At 42.4% G+C, this 19,395-nt stretch overlaps 1 protein-coding gene across 1 annotated transcript in view; it reads left to right on the top strand.

The window, feature by feature from the left end:
• The window catches only part of B3gnt2 (UDP-GlcNAc:betaGal beta-1,3-N-acetylglucosaminyltransferase 2), a 29,670-nt gene extending 11,909 nt beyond the window's left edge, over positions 1-17,761 (top strand). Inside the window, exon 2 of the mRNA XM_026387198.2 lies at positions 15,263-17,761. Coding sequence (XP_026242983.1) covers positions 15,272-16,468 — 1,197 coding nt within the window. The 5' untranslated portion in view covers positions 15,263-15,271 and the 3' untranslated portion in view covers positions 16,469-17,761. The remainder of the gene's footprint in view (positions 1-15,262) is intronic.
• The last annotated feature ends 1,634 nt before the right edge of the window (positions 17,762-19,395 follow it).

Genomic DNA, 19,395 nt, shown 5'->3' on the forward strand with positions numbered 1-19,395 from the left:
ACTACCAAGGGCATGTTCTCTTTTAAGAAAATATGTCACTGAAAACCTTCCTCTTAAGAGCCAAGAAATTGAGACCTCCCAAGGCAATTTATTAAGTTACCTAAAATAAACACAATGAATGTCATTGGTATAAATTTAAATGTTTATTGAAGTTACAAAAGAAGGCAATTTTTTAATATGTTTTATGCAATCCCTAGTTGGAGAGTGTTCGCACAATGCTTTCCTTATTTTTAGAGCTTGTATTTTTATTTTGGAAGAGATACAAATACAAACATTTTAATTTCAGGAAAATTATGGAGATGCTGTCAAGCTCTGTATGTCATGGGATAAGAATTACCAAATATAATTTCATAGAATTGGGAAGGACTGGTTATTTTGAATTTGTCCATATAGTACCTGTGAGAAGTGACATGGATGGTTCTTTATGTCATGGAAAATGGCAGGTTGAACTTGGTTGTCCAAGTACTTAACAGTAAAGTGATTCTTTTAGAATCTGAATTTTTTACTTCTGTTTGTGATCAGTTGTCACAGCCTATAGAACTACATGTTGGAGGATGTCATTTTGAAAATTAAAGAGTTTGAGGGGAGTCAAAATTTTAATTTTGTTAATTGGTCATTAATTGAGTTTTACTAGATAAGTTACTTTTCTGATGCCCATTTGAAAATATTCTTTCTTAATTGATTTCCCCAGCTGTTCTGTCTATGTGTCTGTAGGTATGAGTAGCCCACCTAGCAGATGCTGCATTACCTCCCCAACCCCCCATACCCCTGCACACCAAGGTTGCCAGACTGGGCTTGATGGCCTACTTATTTCCAGAAGCAATTACATAAGGTCAGCTTGACAACTCAGTTTATATAATGGGATCTGTTTCTAATCCAGTACTGCAATTTATGCATGTGCATATTTATTAATTTTTAATTGCCTCTCCTTTCCTTCCCCCATCCCTTGGGCCTGTATTTGTTTATAGATTAATTTAATTGTATGTGACTGTTTCCTGAGAGGTGGTTTTAGGTGATGTACTGCTAACTTAACATGATACCTTTACACAGTCCTGATGGGTGAGGTGTGGAGAAAGCTTGAGAATTGGAAAAGTCTTATGACCTGTGGACAGGAGTGGCTAGGACTGGCAGATAGACTGGGCCAGGGAAGGTTGCTTTATGTGGGGAGAGGTACGCTGGATACTAAGACCTGTGTGTGAAATTATCTAAGAATGATTATTTACTACAGTATTAAATATTCTCAATCAAAAAGATTATAAAGAATAATGATTTTTCTTTAGGTCCTACTATCTTTACTGCCTCTCCCCTTTCTTTGTCTTTCTTGTCTTCATATTTATTGTCTTGAGTGGCAGTCTGCTCTAGAGACAGAGCCAGGCTTTCTGTGGTATGCCTGACATGTTATCACATAGTGATAGGTCAGATAAACATGGGTGAGGTGTTGTAATAGCAAGGAGGAGGAAGTAATAAATGTGAGTGCAGTCCAGGTTGGGAGAAATGGGAGTGCAGGGCCAATGGGCGTCTTAAATTTTTTTTTTTTTATGTTGATAATCCAGAATTGAAGCTGTAGAAAAAGATTTTGCATTAATAATAATTCTCACTGCAGGTTCTCCTCATCTGTGAGTGAATTGGTTGGAGCAGGTGTTCTCTTTGGCCTTGGAAACGAGATTTTTTTATGACTGTTTTTCTGGAAATGAAATTGGGCTATGATCCACGGGTGGAATGCATGTGAATGTTGTTGGAAGGATGAGTAAGAGAGTGAGGTGGTGCAGTTTGTGGTTAGCACAGTTTATGGTCAGTCACCTCCTTTGTTCCAGGATGGCTGACTGGAAAGCAGGGGTCTGTCCCTCAGCAGGCTGTGGGGTCTCTTCCTCAGGATGTGGTGCTGGAGGGGAGAGGAGGCAGTTTCTTCTCTGTGTAAACAACTCAGACGCAAGACTCTGCCTGGACGTGTTTATGACTAGGCTAGTTTAAGCCCCTGCCAATCTCCCGTTCTTTACTGTAGGTAAATAACTCACTAATCAAATGTAACCATGAAACACGAAACATCTGCAAGGATTCTACCTGAGGTGTGGAAGGTGCCTGCATTATCAGACCAGTGCCTCTGGACACCTCAGTTCAGGGAGGGTACCCAAGTGGCCATTTTGTCTACATTATTCCTTTCTCAATTTGATGTTTTAAAGATCTTCAAAATTCCTGATCTTTCTTGGAATTGCTTAAATGTTCCTCGGTATCCAATAAATGCTACTGATCTCAGGTCCGTAATTAGTTTTAAGAAGCCCAACTTTGCTTGGGGATTCTTGGAGTTCTCTCTGAGCCCGCCAGTCTGGTGATAAGAAGTGCATGAGGGTAGACTCAGGGTGGACTCCTCAGGGTCCAAAGCCCAAACTCTGGCTCCACCCAGATTAGCTCTGTGACCTCAAATTAACAGCTTCACTTTTTTTTTGTTTGTTTGTTTTTTAAGCTCATTGTGAAGATGGGAACATCTCTAGATGGGGAACTAGAAAAATGGGCAAAGGGAACGTGGAGTAGGAAAATCAGGAAGGAAGTCTGGAAAGATGGTGTGCATTAAAACAGGGAGGTGTTTTTTTTTTAAATTTTCATTTTTAATGCAGTAAAGATTTAAAGACAATGTCCACTATCAGTGTTGATGACTCCATGCTCTTGCGGTACAATGAGAGGGTAAATCTGTCTGGCTTTCTTTTTTTTTTTTTTAGTTGTTGATAGACCCTATCTGTCTGTCTGTCTATTTATCTATCTGCCACTCCTGGCCCATGGGAGCAGCTGAACTTAAGGTCGTCCCTGTGAATTTCCAGGAACATCAAATAAAACACAGACATACACTTGACCTTTAAACAAGCTTTAGGACAGCTCCTCCACTTGGCCTCAGGCTCCCCAAGTGGGAGAGCGAGGCTGGTGAGAGAGAGGAGCACCGTTCAGAAGTGGGCTTTTATTGGGAGGACCCTTTCTTAGAAAGTTCCATCCAAAAAAGGTAAGAAGGGGCAGAATTACAAGGGAAATATGAGTATAATTCAGCCCAAGGGGACCGGGGCAATGTCCAAGTCACAAGCATCTCCACCCCAAGACGGAAGATGCGAATCATTCAGAGCAGCTCCCCACATCTATGTATGTGTCTATCTATCTGTTTACATGCGGTGCTGAGAATCCCAGTGCCTCACACATGCCAGGCAAGTGCGCTACCACTGAGGCCCAGCCCCAGCCCCAGTCTGCCTTTTCTTATTGTGGGAGTAAGGGTGAAGGTACAGGGAATTGCTTGATTAGATGTTACGTGACTTCAACAGGTTGTGCTCCCTTTGTAATTTTTCCAAAGGCAGAATTCACATGACGAAAGAAGACATACATGGGAGTGAGTTTGTCACTTCTTTTGTTATTGGGAAAATCAGGAAAACTCAGGCTCGTGGATTAGCAGTTGGTGAGGCAGACCAAACATTCCTGTGTGCTGTGGGCAGTGATGTGGGGATCTGATGACAGGAGGCTAGCTTGAACTGTGCTCTGAATCTGCTTCTGGAAGTGAAGTCTCAGAGAATCTGAAAGCCCACTATGTTTGTAATCATTGTGGACATTCCCCCCCCTGCCCCCCCCCCATGACAGAAGTTCCCATAGAGAGTAGATAACACTCAAGAGAGAATGTAGGCAGGCTACATCAAGTGTGAGAAGCCATATCTTGGGCTGGGGGTGTCCAATATTTATAGAAGGACTGTATCAGGGGCCAGACTGGATGTAGAGCCACACAACTTTATGCCAGTCCCCACTCCCTCCTCATTTTATAAGGGCATTAGCCAAGGGCCTCTTGCTCAAGATTTACAACTGTGCTTTCTGCATCTCAATGGCTCAGCCCCTTTAAGACTCAGTATATCTCTTTCTATCCTAAAACCCTATCATTCCCTGTCTTGTTTTCCCTGCATTTCTGGAATCTGTCCTGTTGCAAGCCCCATTTAAGTCCTGCCTAGTTTCCTGGTGTCAGCTAAAGGACTGTAGTGTATTTATTGCTCTTTTTCCCATTCTTGTACAGGAAGCATGTTTTATATGCTTTCCCCTTTAATTTCAGACTTAAAATGTTTATGGTTAGAGGTGACTTTTGATTGATGATACAGTTATCTACAACTTGTGCCGGTTTTACCTCTCTGCTCCAAAGTCACCTGTTGTTGCCTGTTCTCTGAAAATGGATATGGCCCTTTGTATAAATGGAGGGTTCTTCCTCATAGGAGGAAGGAACTTGTCCTTCCTGAGCCCAGTGTCTGTGTGTCTGTGGTGAGGGTGTGAGTCTGGCTTCCCAGAGAGCCTGTTGCTGTCCCTGCACACCTTGGTGCCTCCCGGGCACAGCTTTCACCGGTATGGTGCTGCTCTGCTTTGTCTCTCTGGCAGCAGTGTTAGACTGGAACCTGAGATGGAGCAGCCTGGGCCTAACCCCGATCACCGCTCCCTGCACCCTGTCCTCAGCCACCATGTATGAGCACCCATGGTGCCTCCGTGTGCTGGCCATCTACTTGTTCTCCTGAGCATTCCCTGAGCTGCTCGCTGGTGTGCCAAGCTCCTGCAGAGGGAACCTCCTCAGCTCCCAAGGTTGCCTGTGTGTGCTCTGCTCCCACACACCTGCTCATGCCACCCCACAGCCTTGCTTGCCCACACTCCAGGTGGTAGTCCCTCTGCTTTTCCTGGTGACTGTGGGCCTTATCTGTACCTTCAACAAACCATGAACACCCCCCTCCTTTCAAATTTGTCCTTTTGGGGCACTTTTCATCTGTCCCAGGTCATCCTTTAGATTCTTACTTCATGTTCACAGTTACTCAATTATCATGTACTTTGTATGAAACTTCCCTTGCTTAAATTGCTGTCTCCTAGTTGGAGTTGCTGTAAAGCGCCCTGTGCAGTGCAACTAAACAAGCAGAGGCTGGATCAGAAAGAAGTCTCTAGAGGGTTTTCTGAGAACCTGCCAAGCTATACATGCTGATACTAAGGTCCTAGAGGTCAGAGGGGAAACAATGCCCTTTTGAATTCTTAACAAGACCTTCAGGCTGGCCAGGGAGGGACTGCCTGCATCGTAGCATTTCTTCTCTAGAGTTACTGTTCTGCCTTAGGCAAGTCATGCCCTTGGTTCTCCATATCCCACTCCTGTCATAGCCTTGGAGGTGACAATTACTAGAGGTCTGGCCTTGGGCAGGAAGGGAGGTGGAGGCCTCCGGTTTTGGAATGTGGCTGGGAGTGGCTCTGGTCTACTGTGGAGGGAGGAGAGAGTCCTCAACTGGGAAATACTGCTGACTCCCACACACCTCTGTTCTTGTGCTTGGGGATGTTCAGGCAGAGAGCACTGGTGTCATGTTGCTTTTGGTGGATGTGGGCCTAACTGGGGTAAAGCGGGGGTGGGGGGGTGGGGGGTGACTGTGTTACCGCTGTTGCTTCCCCAGTGCTGAAGAATAACATCAAAGAAGCACACTGAGGCAAGGTCAGAGTAGAAATTAGAAGTTTAATATATTAAAGGACAGCAGAAAAGACTTCTCCTGGAGGAAGAAGGGGACCCAAGAGGTGGAATCGGTGGAAGTGCGGTTGTCTCCCCCTTTTTATAGTTTTGGTGATGGAATGTAGGTTGGGTGGGACACAGGTGGGCCAAACAAGTAATCTGGGCAGGAAGGACTGCATTATCACTTCTTGGGATGGGCTATCTCCAAATCTGTTGGGGGCTGTTTCCTGGGCTCCATTAACATTTCTTTGGGGTGGACTTTGGCCTAGGCCCTTTCCGGAGTTGTCCTGTGTTTCCCAGAATCATTATCAGCATGGCCTCCATTTTAGATTTCACTATATTAGACCCCATTTACCTAACTTCACTGACTACCTAACTTTAAATCTGGCTTCAACTGTGGCTGTACTTTGTACCCCAATTTATCCCTTAGGTCCAACATGGACTCACTGCTTCTGAAACTCTTACATCTTCTAAGAGTATTCTTCAAAAAATTTTTATTGTCCTTTAGTACTTAAATCAAGTGAGGTGGATTTATAACATTTAAATATATTATATGTACTTCACCAGCCCATGTCTGAGTGATTTTCCACAACATCTTTTTGGAAAAAGAATATGTATTTTAATTAATTGTTTCTACTCAGTACTTACAGTGTTCAGTGACCTTGAACAGATGACTGGCATATCTGTTCAGCAGAGGTTGAATGCCATGTGCTGGGTGTCATGGTGGTACAGGGTGAAGAACTAGATCATGGCAGCTACCTGGCTGTGGGCCAACCTGACCTGGGGAGGATATCCTGACCCTGGGAGGCGGGTGGTTAGGCTGGGCACCTCCTTGGACAGGTGATCTCTTGGAGGAGAAGCAGGGAGTGAAGGGAGGTGTCATAGCAGGTGTTGTAGGAGGTCGAGTTAGGCTGCAAGGGAGCAGTAGCATGTGGTGGTAGCTGACCACACTGGGAGGGCAGCTTGAGCAGGGAGTGTATATGCAGGGAATGGGGCAGAGCGGACAGTGAGGCTTTAGGCTTTTGGGTGGTGGCAGAACCTGAACTGAATAAAGGAGAGGTGCAAGTGATATTGTGGAGGTGGGAACACAGGCCTGATCCTTGTTGAATGTGAAGAGCAGGAGTCGGGGGATATAGCCGAGTTGGTAGAGTGCTTGCCTCACATGCACAAGGCCCTGGGTTCAATTCCCAGCACCACCACCAAAAAAAAAAAGCAATGCTGGGGTTTTCATCCAGATGCCCAGGAACTTGACCCATTGAAAACAGGGGACTCTGAAAGAGGGTCTCCACAAGGAATTCAGAAGCTAAGATCTGGAGTTAGATGGGCACCTATGAGTTCTTTTGGAGGTGATATTTATGGCGGTGGGTGGATGAGTTTCTAGAAAGAAAACTTTATTAAAGAGGCAGTGAAGGACAAAACTCGAGAAATGTGCTGCCATTTATTGTTTGGTGGAGAAAGCAGAACTCCTGGGAAACAACTATTGAGTGCCTATGGCATGATGGACGACAAGCTGGTATGGTAGGTTATATCGTCCCCATTTCACAAATGAGCAAACTGAGGGTCAGAGAGGTGAAGTAACTTGCCTCGGGTCACATAGCCAGTAGGTAGCATAATCAGAGAATTTAACTGGTTGATCTGCAGCAGATGCCAGACTGGTTTTCCAGACTGAAGTTGGATCTGGGACATCTCCATCCTCAAACATCTGCTAGCCTTGTTTTTAAATTACATAATCTTTCCACTGAGGACCTAAAACCCTTTTAGTTTTATTAAAGGCAGGGCAAGATGACCTCAATGTCATCATTTCTTTACCTTCCTCTTTTCTGAAATTGCTATACCTATTTATTTGAAAAATGAATTTAGTGGTTTTATTTATTTATGTTTTTTCAGTACCGAGGATTGAACCTAGGACCTGGTGCTAGCTAGGCCAGTGCTCCACCATTGAGCTCCACCTCCACCTCCGCCTTGTGATTAATTTCATTTTAAATGATAAATAACATTTGAGCAAATCAGCCGTGCTAGACTTTGTGGGAGTTGTAATCAATGAGGACCTGAACACAGCCTGCCAGACACTTTGATCTGTAGTGTTGCCTGTGGGGATGTGTAGGTGAATAGGTCCATTAGAAGTACTTTTCCCTTTTAATTTTTGACATGAAGGGTAAAACTAATGACTAGGAACCAAATTCCTCAAATTTAGCCTATAGTTGTTCTATAATTTACAGACCAGAAAGCAGTCAGCCATCCTAGTGCCAGCCTCTAAGTGAGGAGTGGGGGAGTCCTCGAGCTTCCTGCCCCAGGACTGGCAGGAACCCAGGCTAGTCCTCTTGCTCCACAGAAGCTTTAGGTATGGCCCAGCCCTTCTGGTACCACTGAGCCTCTGCGCTCGCATCCTCATCACCCCACCATCTGCCATGAGTGCTGTTCTCTCCCCCAGAACCACTTAGCTGCAAACTGTCTCTGTTTATCCAAGCAGAACCTGGAAGGGATTGGCAAAGAGCAGACAACAGATGGAGCAGCCTGGGAGGTGAAGATTTAGGGAAGCCACTCTTGCCAGGCCCTCAGAGCAGGGGCAGGCACAAGGATACACTGGTTCTCTGCCCTCATCGTGTGGCAGCGGGCCTTGACTGCTTCTCTCTCTTTGGGAATTTAGGGATTGGGTTTGAGCAGAAGAGTGAGCAGGAAGCAGGACCCCCTAGACACAGAGGCTGCTGAATCAGACTCTCCTGGGGTTGAGTCACAAGTTTGGGTTTCCAGCCTTCTTGTCTCAGCCTGATTGGGTAGGAGTATCCAGTCATTTTATTTCATGATTACAGGAAGTTTCTGCCCTAATTTTTTTTTTAATCCTTAACCTGTGTGTTAATTGGATTTATAGCAAAACTGTGACAAAACACCTGAGATAAATCAGCTTAAAGAAGGCAAGGTTTATTTGCTTATGATGTTAAGAGATTTCAGTCTAAAGTCACTTGGCCTTGCTGCTTTTGGGCCTGTGGTGATAGAGTTCATCATATTGGGAGCGAGTAGCAGAGAAAATTGCTTACCTCACTGTAGCCAGGAAGCTGGGATGGAGGGGAGTGAGGTGGCAAGGGTGGAACAGGGTCTGAGTCCCAATGTCTCCTCCAAGGGCATATCCCCACTGATGTAACTTCCTTCCATTAAGCCCCACCTCTTAAAGGTTCCCCCCTTCCCAATAGTTTGCTAAAGGTGACCCAGCCTTTAATACATAGGCTTTTGGGGATATTTAAGGTCACCACCCCACCTTGGTGCTGAGGATAGTACAGGGCATCTTGGCATGGACTTTAGGTCTGGCTTGGCTCTGTACTCACCTGAGCCCCTTGTTAGGGAGGCTAGTCCCCGCCTCAGGGGTCTGTGAGAATGGACTGTGGGTGGCCACCTTGATCACAATCACATCTTTTGGCCAAGACTGTGCTTCAGAGTTTCTAGAGCTTTCAGAGCTGTAAGAAACCTCTTAGGATCATCTGGTTCACAGGTTTCCAGTCTAGTATCTGTGCATGAAACATGGGAATTGTTTCAATATTTTGGGGTCCTTAAGAAAATCATCTCTGAGCAGCTGAAGGCACGTGCTCTCAGCTGGAGTTAAGCCAACTGAAAAATGGTAGCTGGTAGCATTGGTCACCTCCTGTGACTGGGGGGGCGGGGGGGAGGAGCACAGCTGCCAGTTGATAAAACAACAGGAAACTAGAAAAATTGATGTTTTCGACAACCATGGTTTTGTATGGGAGGAAAAAAAAATAAAAACAGCTCCTTAGTCAAGAAACTTAGTCTTGAGAAATTGGCTTCCCCAAGGTCATGGAGAAAGCTGCGGGTGTCACCGTCTGTTCTCACAGTTTGGTGATCTTTCCCCCTGTTCCAGTGCAATATGTAGCTGTAGACTACACATCTCAGACTCCTCCCTTCCTTGCTTCCTGGCGAGTCCTAGTTTCCTCCTTTATGGAAGGAGAGGTGATTGCCTTTTGCCTGAGTAGTAATTCCCTAAGGGTTACTGAGGACATCCCTGCCTCCCATATCTGATTTTTGTTATGGTAGTTGAGTGGGTTAAAATGTATAAATATAAAGCTTTTAAAATAATTATTCTAAGAAGATTAACTACTGAAAATAAAGCTAGCATCCCTTCAGTTCCTTTCATTGTAAGCCTGTGCATCAGGATTCACTTGCATCATGGTCTAAAACTCAGACTCTGGGATCATTTTGCCTGTGTTTGAATCCTGGTTTTACATTACCAGCTGTGTGACTTTGGGCAAATTCCGTCATTCCCTTGTGCCTCAGTCTCTTTCCCATCTGCAAGGTGCGTAGAGAGGCATTTAGAGGAATAGGATTGCTGGTGCCTGGTCCATAGTTATTAAAAGTTATCTTCTGTCTAGGAGTCATTCTTGATTGATGGTTTGGCATAGGCAAGGGGTGCAGGTGATTTGGGGCAGCGTACTGACAGCCTGTCTAACCATGGCAGGGGTCATGTTGGTGAGGCACTGTGCAGCCAGGGACAGGCTGGAGAGGGGCTGCGGAGGCGGGGCATGTGTGCTATGCTTCCTTCCCTGGGCAGTCTCCGGGTGCAACAGGGGCTGCTCAGAGGAAAGGTGGTGTTGCAGCCTTAAAAGATGTTGAAACAGCCTCTCGTCCCAGTTCCCTGAACAAACTAGTTCTGTTGTGTGTGGTATTTTATCTGGATGTTCACATTATTTGAAGCATAACATCCATTCTGTTTTGTAATCCATTTTCAGCTCACATTTTCCCAGTTTTCACATTCCTTTCTAAATATTTGAGTTGCAAAATAAAGAAGTTGTTTTTCATTCAACAAAATCAACAATTTTAGAAGTTTGAAAACTGCTTTTCCTCTGTTGGGGACTAGCTAAGGTCTTTTTTTTTTTGTATATGGGAATTTCTTCTATTTCTGTTATTATAAAAATTCTGTATTTCACAGTGAAGGTTTATGCCATTTTCCCTAGCTTTGGGATAAGTAATTCTTCCTCAAATTCTTTTTGAGCAATGTAACTTCCTGCTCAAAAAAGGATACAGAATTGGGCTTTATGTCTGCAATGGGAATATTTAGTTAAGATACTTAGCTTTTTCCCACAGATGTTTTGATGGGAGTCATTGCTTTATCGTCTCCCCTTGAGTTTTTATATAAGAGTCTAAAAGCAGAGGTCTTATGCAAGAATCTGTGCCCAGGTCACAAGTGAAAGATGACATATAACCTTAAGGAAGTATGCAATTGAGAATCTTGGTTTTTCTACCCTTCCTTCTCAGTAGGTTGGCAAAAAAAAAAAAAAAAAAACTTTTGGCAAGTAGTGGGGAAAGTTGCCCCAAATTGAGCCTTTGGGAATGTAGGCTGTTCAAAGAAAGGCCTGCCTATTGTTTGAAGGGGCCGGATCTGGTAGGTGCTCCTATTTCCCTTTCTTTGAAGATTCTTGGCTATGATCAGATGTACATGACCCTGTGCTTTGGGTGTTTTCAGTCTTGAGCCAGTCCCTGAGACTATGGACCCAGGCTAGGTTAACAGAATGTGTTTGTGCCTTGTAGAAAAGGGAAGATATGCAGTCAGCCTGCATTGGAAGCGAGAAGGATGCCACACTTCATCCTTGCCACTTAGCTCCTGTGTCACATTCAGGCAAATCACTTTCTGCCCCCTCCCCTGAGCCTTCATTTTCTTTACTAGTAAAAGTGGCATCCTGTCAGTTCCTGGAGGAGGTCCAAATGGACAAGAAGATGCTCAGCCAGCTGGAGATCTTGAGCAAGTACAGGGTGAGGATGGTTTTCCTTATAGAGCCAGCCATTAAGTCTTGTCTTGAGTTGAGGTGACATGAGGATTCTCTATCTCGACCAGGTCTTGACTGAGGAAATAAAAGCCTGAATTGTAGCAGATGAAGTTGGAAATTTTGGCCAGGGTCACCAAGCCTAATGTATTCCTCAAAATATTCTCAAAAGAAGAGTTGGAGCTTTCGTGATGGAAATGTCACATAGTTAGGGCTGCATTCCAGGCATCCATGGCTTCCCTCACAACCTGGATGCATAACTTATTAACTTATCGCTGTCATTTTTCCATGCTCTTCACCCGCTTCTTTTCCTAGAAGAGTTGGCTCTGAAAGCTCACAGCCTGCTATGTAAAGTATTGTTACCTCCATTTCTTCTTCTATAAGCTGTTGTCTTTTACTTTGGAAATTTCGGGAATTGTTTCAATTCCTTTACTGAGTTGAAAACTTATGCCTGGTATTCAACCATTCATAATGGGTGTTGGGTTTTGGTTGTCACCCTCCCATCTCTACCACCACCAGTACCTTTCCAGATATATTTCCTTGTAGTTCTCTCCATTTTCCTCATCCTTTTTCTTGTTGCTTTTCTCATAGCCTACAGTCAAGGGCTGCCTTTGCATTTGGAGAACTGTCCCAATTTGGAAAGAACCATTTATTTTATTTCATTTATTTTATATATATATATAGTATATATATATATATATATAGTAGATGGCCACAGCACCTTTATTTATTTATTTTTAACTTTTTTAGTTGTTGATGGGCTTTTATTTTTATTTATATGTGGTACTGAGGATCGTACCCAGTGCCTCACACGTGGGAAAGAAGCACTTTACTGCTGAGCCACAACTCCAGCCCCTATTTTATTTATATAGTTTTTTGTAGTGGTAGATGGACACAACTCCTTTATTTTCTTTATTTATTTTTATGTGGTGCTGAGGATCAAACCTAGTGCCTCACATGTACAAGGCAAGTGCTCTACCTCTGATCTACAACCTCAGCCCGAGAATCATTTATTTTAAATATTTATTTATTTATTTTTTAGTTTTTGGTGGACACAACATCTTTATTTTATTTTTATGTGGTGCTGAGGATCGAACCCAGCGTGAGCGCGCTACCGCTTGAGCCACATCCCCAGCCTAAATCATTTATTTTTGAAAAGAATTTTGTCTCAATTATGATTTGCTAAAATAGATGACTAGTTCTTGATCTGCATCAGATATCACGTAAATGCCTTGTGTCCATTTGCGCCCTCATAGCATAGGGGTTGAGAGTGCTTGAGATAGACCAGACTCGGACCTACGGGGAGTTCCAGAGACCTGCTCAAAAACTCATTTAAAAACAGCCAATCTGAGGGTGTGGTCTTGTGATTTAGGTAAGAACAGTTTGATATTATTCAGGCTGTGCTTTGAACTGTATTTAAGTAGTAAGAAATGTATTGTGATCTCTTTCTTTGGAAGGAAGCCAAAACTTTCCCCCTTTTTATTTGCTGGCTCAGTGGGGGGATTCTGGAGGGGTAAAAGTGGGTAGCGACTGGAGTGTGAGGGGACATGTGGTGGTGATGAGAGGCTGCTTGCTTTGGTAAGCTGAGGAACCTATGCCATTTTCTCTTCCATCATGTTTTTCAGATGTGCAAAGGCTTTGGGGAGCTGGAGGTGTGAGGTAGGGCCTGGTTCTAGTGGTGCCTACCTGTAGCACCAGCTACTTGGGAGGCTGAGATGGGAGGATTGCTTGAGCCCAGGAGTTTGGGCCCCACCTGGGCAGCATAGCATCCATCTCTTACCAAACCCTTTTACTTAGAGTCATCTCTTGGTATCCATTGATTTGGTTCTAGAACCACTGTGGATACCAGAATTCATGAATGCTCAAGTCCATGATATTGGTATCCTAGCAAATCCTCCTATAGACTTTATCATGTGTGAATTATTTAAAATACCCAATACTGTCTAAATTTTACTTAAATAGCCATGTACTGTCATGTTTAGGGAGGAATGACAAAGGGGAAAATTCCGTATCGTGTTCAGTTCAGGTACAGGTTTTTTGTTTTTTTTTCCCCCTTAGTAATATCTTTGACCTGTGTTTGTGGAGGGCCTGACTGCAGGTTGAACGTGTCAACAGCTGAAGCTTTTTAGCAGTATTAATACAGTCCACTTGATTAAGATCTACTAAATAGATCTTGGGAGAAACACAAAAGCTGTGAATTCCTGTGGATCTGATCTGGGCTGTTCAGCATGTCTTAGTTTCACAGCATTCTCGTCACAACAAATGTTCTTTCCCCTTGAGATTATTTGTTAGAACCCAGTGAACTTAAAAATCCACTTCTATTTTTAAAAAAGTAAATACTGCTCTTGATTAAAATAGTCAGACCAGTTTGTTTTATGTTTTTAGAGAAGAGTGGCTACCATTAAAATCTGATGACATTGGCTGAGATTCCAGCCTAGCCCTAGCTCCTCTAAATTTGTTTCCTCAGTTATAAAATGGGAATAATAGTGACAGTGCTTAAGGATAAGTTCCCAGTTGTAGAATTGACCTGGTAAGAAAAGCCCACTCATTATAGTGTTTTGCCATTCCACATTTTTTGGGTTTTCTTTTAATGTCAAGCTTGTCTAAATAGTTGTTCTTGTACAGGTCATCTGTTGCAGTAGTATTAGAAGCTTGGAGTCGTCCCCAAAAACTTTTCCTTACCCTTTGTTTTTCCTTTGTTACCCACAGCCTGAAATCCTTTGATGTTTCACTAAAATGTCATTTGCATTTGCTTTTTTGCCGTATACAATTGAGATCTTCAGCTTTAACAGATGTACTTATCCTTGAAGCCCTCACCCAGAGTAGCATGTACACAGTACTTATTTGGATCCCAGGATGTTTCTCCTCCCCTCCCCAAGCCCCCACCTCCTTCAGGTTTGGATTTCTAGGGCCTAGATTGGTTTTGCCTGTTCATGAAGGTAATGGAAATAATTGAAATTCAGGGTCTTTCATTCATAATGTAATGTTGCTGGTAACAATTGTTCCCTTTTTATTGCTAACGGATATTCCATTGCATGAATATACCAGGATTTGTAACCCCTTCTTGTTGATATTTGGATTGTTCTCAGTTTTTGGTTATTGGGATAAAGTTGTGGAGACCCCCCCCCATTTTATTACTCAGAATACACAGTGTGGTTAGTATCTTTTCTACTTCCTAGCTCTGTAGGCATCTTAATATTTCTGCCTCAGTGTCCTTGCCTATAAGATGGTGGACATAAAATGGAAGCAATTGAGGGACCAGCACTTTGTTAAAATTTAAATTTAGAGTGGATGATTTGTTGTACATAGTGCAACACAAAAAATATGGCTGGGCACAGTAGCACCTATAATCCAAGCAATTCAGGAAGCTTCAGCAGAAGGATCACAAGTTTAAAGCCAGCCCTTTCAGCTTAGCAAGCCTGTCAACAGCCAGTCTCAAGATTTAAAAATAAATAAATTAATTAAAAGGGCTGGGGATGTAGCTCATTGATACAGCACCACTGGGTTCTTTAAAATAATAATAATGTTTGTGTGTGCATGCGTATTGTAGCACAATATAAAATATATTTGTTATGAATTATAGGCAGATCATTTTGCCCTTGATTTGTGTGTAACCTCATAAGCAAAGACATTGAACACCCAGGTGATTATCTAATAATCCTTTTCTCTGCTTTCTGGGTGTCTAAAACAGCAGTGTTGATATGATCACCTTCATAGGGCCAGCTATGGGCCAGGCATAATTTTTAAAGTTTTGTATACAAAACCATATATTCCTCACAACCCTCTAAAGTCCCCACAGCACAAATGGAGAAACTGAGACACAATTATACCATTTGCTTAAGGTCACAAAGCTAGAGAGGAAGGGCCATGATTTGAGCCAGAGTTGGCAAGTCTAGAGTTCTTGTGCTCAACCACTCTTCCTGGGGAGACAAAAATGCAAGTAAGATGAATTAAAATGTACATGAAACTGAAAACTCATAATCATCCAATTAATGTAATACTTCCCTGCTCTTTATTCCAGGTATGAGAAATGAGTGTTGGACGTCGAAGAATAAAGTTGTTGGGTATCCTGATGATGGCAAATGCCTTCATTTATTTGATTGTGGAAGTCTCCAAAAGCAGCAGCCAAGAAAAAAATGGAAAGGGAGAAGTAATAATACCCAAAGAAAAGTTCTGGAAGATATCTAACGTACCTCCCCAGGCGTACTGGAACAGAGAACAAGAAAAGCTGAACAAGCGATACAATCCCATTTTGAACATGTTGGCCAACCAGACAGGGGATGTAAATGGGTCGTCAAATATAAGTCATCTGAATTATTGTGAACCTGACCTGAGGGTCATGTCAGTTGTGACAGATTTTAATAATTTGCCAGACAGATTTAAAGACTTTCTCCTGTATTTGAGATGTCGAAATTATTCACTGGTTATAGATCAACCGAATAAATGTGCAAAGAAGCCCTTCTTATTGCTGGCAATTAAATCCCTCACTCCACATTTCGCCAGAAGGCAAGCAATTCGAGAGTCCTGGGGCAAAGAAATCAACCAGGGAAACCAGACAGTGGTGCGAGTCTTTCTGCTGGGCCAGACTCCCCCAGAGGACAACCACCCTGACCTTTCTGACATGCTGAAATTTGAGAGTGAGAAGCACCAAGACATTCTTATGTGGAACTATAGAGACACTTTCTTCAACCTGTCTCTAAAGGAAGTGCTATTTCTCAGGTGGGTTAGCACTTCCTGCCCAGACACTGAGTTTGTCTTCAAGGGTGATGACGATGTTTTTGTGAACACTCATCACATCCTGAATTACTTGAATAGCTTTCCCAAGCACAAAGCCAAAGATTTGTTTATAGGTGATGTGATCCATAATGCTGGTCCTCATCGAAACAAGAAACTGAAGTACTACATCCCAGAGGTGGTTTTCTCTGGGGTCTACCCTCCTTATGCAGGGGGAGGGGGATTCCTCTATTCTGGCCACCTGGCCCTGAGGCTGTACAACATAACTGACCAGGTCCATCTCTACCCCATTGATGACGTTTATACTGGAATGTGCCTTCAGAAACTTGGCCTCGTTCCAGAGAAACACAAAGGCTTCAGGACATTTGATATTGAGGAGAAAAACAAGAATAACATCTGTTCTTATGTAGATCTGATGTTAGTACATAGTAGAAAACCTCAAGAGATGATTGATATTTGGTCTCGGTTGCAAAGTGCTCATTTAAAATGCTAAAATATACAGGCTAAATTTTACATAGAAAGATATATCTTCCCTAGTTCCCATGTTGTTTTCTCGTATTAGGGTAATTTCTGTGTTAAACCATTAGAATTACCTTTAAAGGTAGTATCCATGTGAAGCCCTCCAAACGCTTTAGTTTGGTACTTTTGTGACTAGGGAAAGCAGATGATGATGATTTTAATGGAGAATATGGCAGGATGATTGGTTCTGAACTTTCCTACTGGATAGTGGTCATTATTTTCTAATTTATCCTCCCTTCTCATCTGAAATCTTAAGTTCCTAGAATGTGATCATTTAAGTTATTTTTATTTTGTTCTGCTATATATTATTCCTACTTCCATTATCATGATGGATTTATCTGTAATTCAGGTGTTTAGGAACCTAATGGCTACCATGACTTTGTTATTCATGACTCAGTGGTTTTGTGAAATGGAATTATATTTATTTTCATGAAATTTGGGTGAATTTTAAAAATTATCTACAAAATGGACTTCAGTCAAAATTTCCTGCCACCCTAACAGTATTTTCATGTGTTAATTTAATCAGTTAATTTTGCAAAATGAGAATCATGTGTGACACATCCAGTTTATCTTCTTGTGGTCTCATGGTCATAATGAGGAGATAGTGAGTTTAATTTCTCTTGTATTTGGTTTGCTAGGTGGTATCATAATAATCTGATTTTAGTATTGTTGAAAATAATGATTATGATTCCATAATGGCCAACTGGAAATTGGATTGCCAGTGACAACCATATGGGTTTATGAATTTTCACTATGGATCAGGAAAGCATAGTGACTTTTGAACTTGGAAGTGAAAGGTTTGAAATTGTAGGCTTTTTCTTACCTGGTCTGTCAATTTAAAACTCCAGGATTCTATTCTTGCCATATTTTCACATGTTGCTTATGCAAAATTATTATTCTGAGTAGTGATCGCTTCCCTGTCTCAGTGTAGAAGTGCCTGTGTTTTTATTTATTGTTCAGATCAAAGACCAAAACATTTTCTTAAATATATTTTGTGTAATATTTTATTTGTATACAGTGTTGTTGGTGATATATTTAACTAGAGCATGATATTTTAAATGTTAAGGTGTAACATATGTTAAATAAAGCTAATGGTTATTTTTGAATTTTAAAATTTTGGGTTTTTTTGGGGAGTATGAACTACTAGTTGATAAAATTCTGCCAAACTATTGCTTATATGTACTATCTTATAACATGCTTTCTTGAAATATTTTTGTGTTTTTAGAGATAAGAATTCTTATCACATGCAATACTAGGGACTGTAAAAAAGTGGAAATAAAGTCACTATTTTTAATTGTTATGTGTAATAATTTGTCTTTTCCTGTATTTGATTATACATTTTCTCCAAAGAGGCCATTTTCCCCAGAAACCATTACAGTAATTTTGAACTATCAGTTTTTCTCTCTCAATGGATTATCCATCTTTGCTTTTAAAAATCTCAAAAGTACTTTCCCAGTTAATCTTTATGAAAGGAAAGTAAGGAACCAGGAAACAGGCGAGCGAGAAATGAAAAGACAGAGACCAGCCAGAGATACACAAGAGAGTTTATTTGTCAGAGCTGACAAATAAAGACCATCTCTCCATAGATGGAGAGAAGCAGGACAGGCTTGCATTTGGGAGCTTTTATGGGCCAGGCTTAGGGATCAGAGCCCGGTGGGTCCTAATGTGGGCAGGATTAAGGGTGGGGTTGGTATGAGGGAGTGGTGAGCCTTTCCAGGAAAGGTCATTGGGTGGGAAAATGGTGGCTGTCACTTAAGATGGCTGCCCAGACGCTAAGCAAAGACCTTACATTTTAAAGAGAGGCATGAATGTTTATTTGTGCTTCTGTTTTTAGTGAATATAAAGAATTTAATGGGAATGGTTCGGCATGGTGAAGACCATAGAATCCTGAGCTGTTTCCTTTTTGCAGGGGTTATGGCCGCAGTGATGAAATACAGAGGCAGCCTCAGCCAGGCCTGTTTCTTTCATAGACTCATATCAACAAGAAATTGCTAATGTGCACTTACAAACAAATGGACATTTGATAAAGCTCAGAACAGGAGGAGTGATGTTGAAGGTTGCAAACTGTCCTCTGCTGCTTGGCGTGCTGAGGCCACATATGAGCAAGTGTGAGTTCACAGATCCTTGGTGTGGCCTCAAAGGCTTTGAAGCCTAATCTTTCTAAAGGATTTATGGGGCCTGCATCTGACCTCTACACTCCTGTGGTTGCTAGCCCATTTCCCAAAGGGCCACTCTGCCGGATTAGGTTTAGAGAGGGATAAAGAAGCTCTGAGGACATTCAAAGGTAATTGGTTCACAATATGCATGTGTCCTTGTAACTTGACTCTGCAGTCTCAGGTAATGAATTCCTCCTGAGGGGAATTTCCTTATAGGGAACCCACTTCCCTGAGGTTGGAAATCTTCTGCAAAGAAAGAAGTCATATAACAGGTTTGGAGAGTTGCTGGGGGCATTTTGTGAGCCTGCAGTTGACAGATGTGCTGTTGTCCAAACATGAGTCCTTGGTGCTGATGATATTTGGGTGAGATAATCTCTGTCCCTTTTTTATTTGGCAGAAGTTTTTGGTCAGTGGCTGGTCATTGCTGTGCTTTGAGATTAACTTCATGGGCTTGGCAGCAAAGGGATTCTAGGATTTAGAGCGGTACACGCGTTATACTCAGTTATAATACTTGACTGAGCCTAATTCATGAAGCCCTCCCTTGGTGCCCATGAGATGGACTCTGTCCTGATCCCCCATCTCATGGAGGCAAGTACAAAAGGCTAATTAGTTCTTTGAGAACTGCTCAATAACAGTTCAGCACAAACTGGAGCCTGGCTTTTTTCATGGCTACTCTCAAGTCGTGTTGATTTTGAGTTTGAAGGTCAAAAAGGAAGAAGGAGCATCATCAGAATTTGGATGTTTC

The sequence above is a fragment of the Urocitellus parryii genome, chromosome 12 (assembly GCF_045843805.1).
Source record: "Urocitellus parryii isolate mUroPar1 chromosome 12, mUroPar1.hap1, whole genome shotgun sequence".
Taxonomy (NCBI): domain Eukaryota; kingdom Metazoa; phylum Chordata; class Mammalia; order Rodentia; family Sciuridae; genus Urocitellus; species Urocitellus parryii.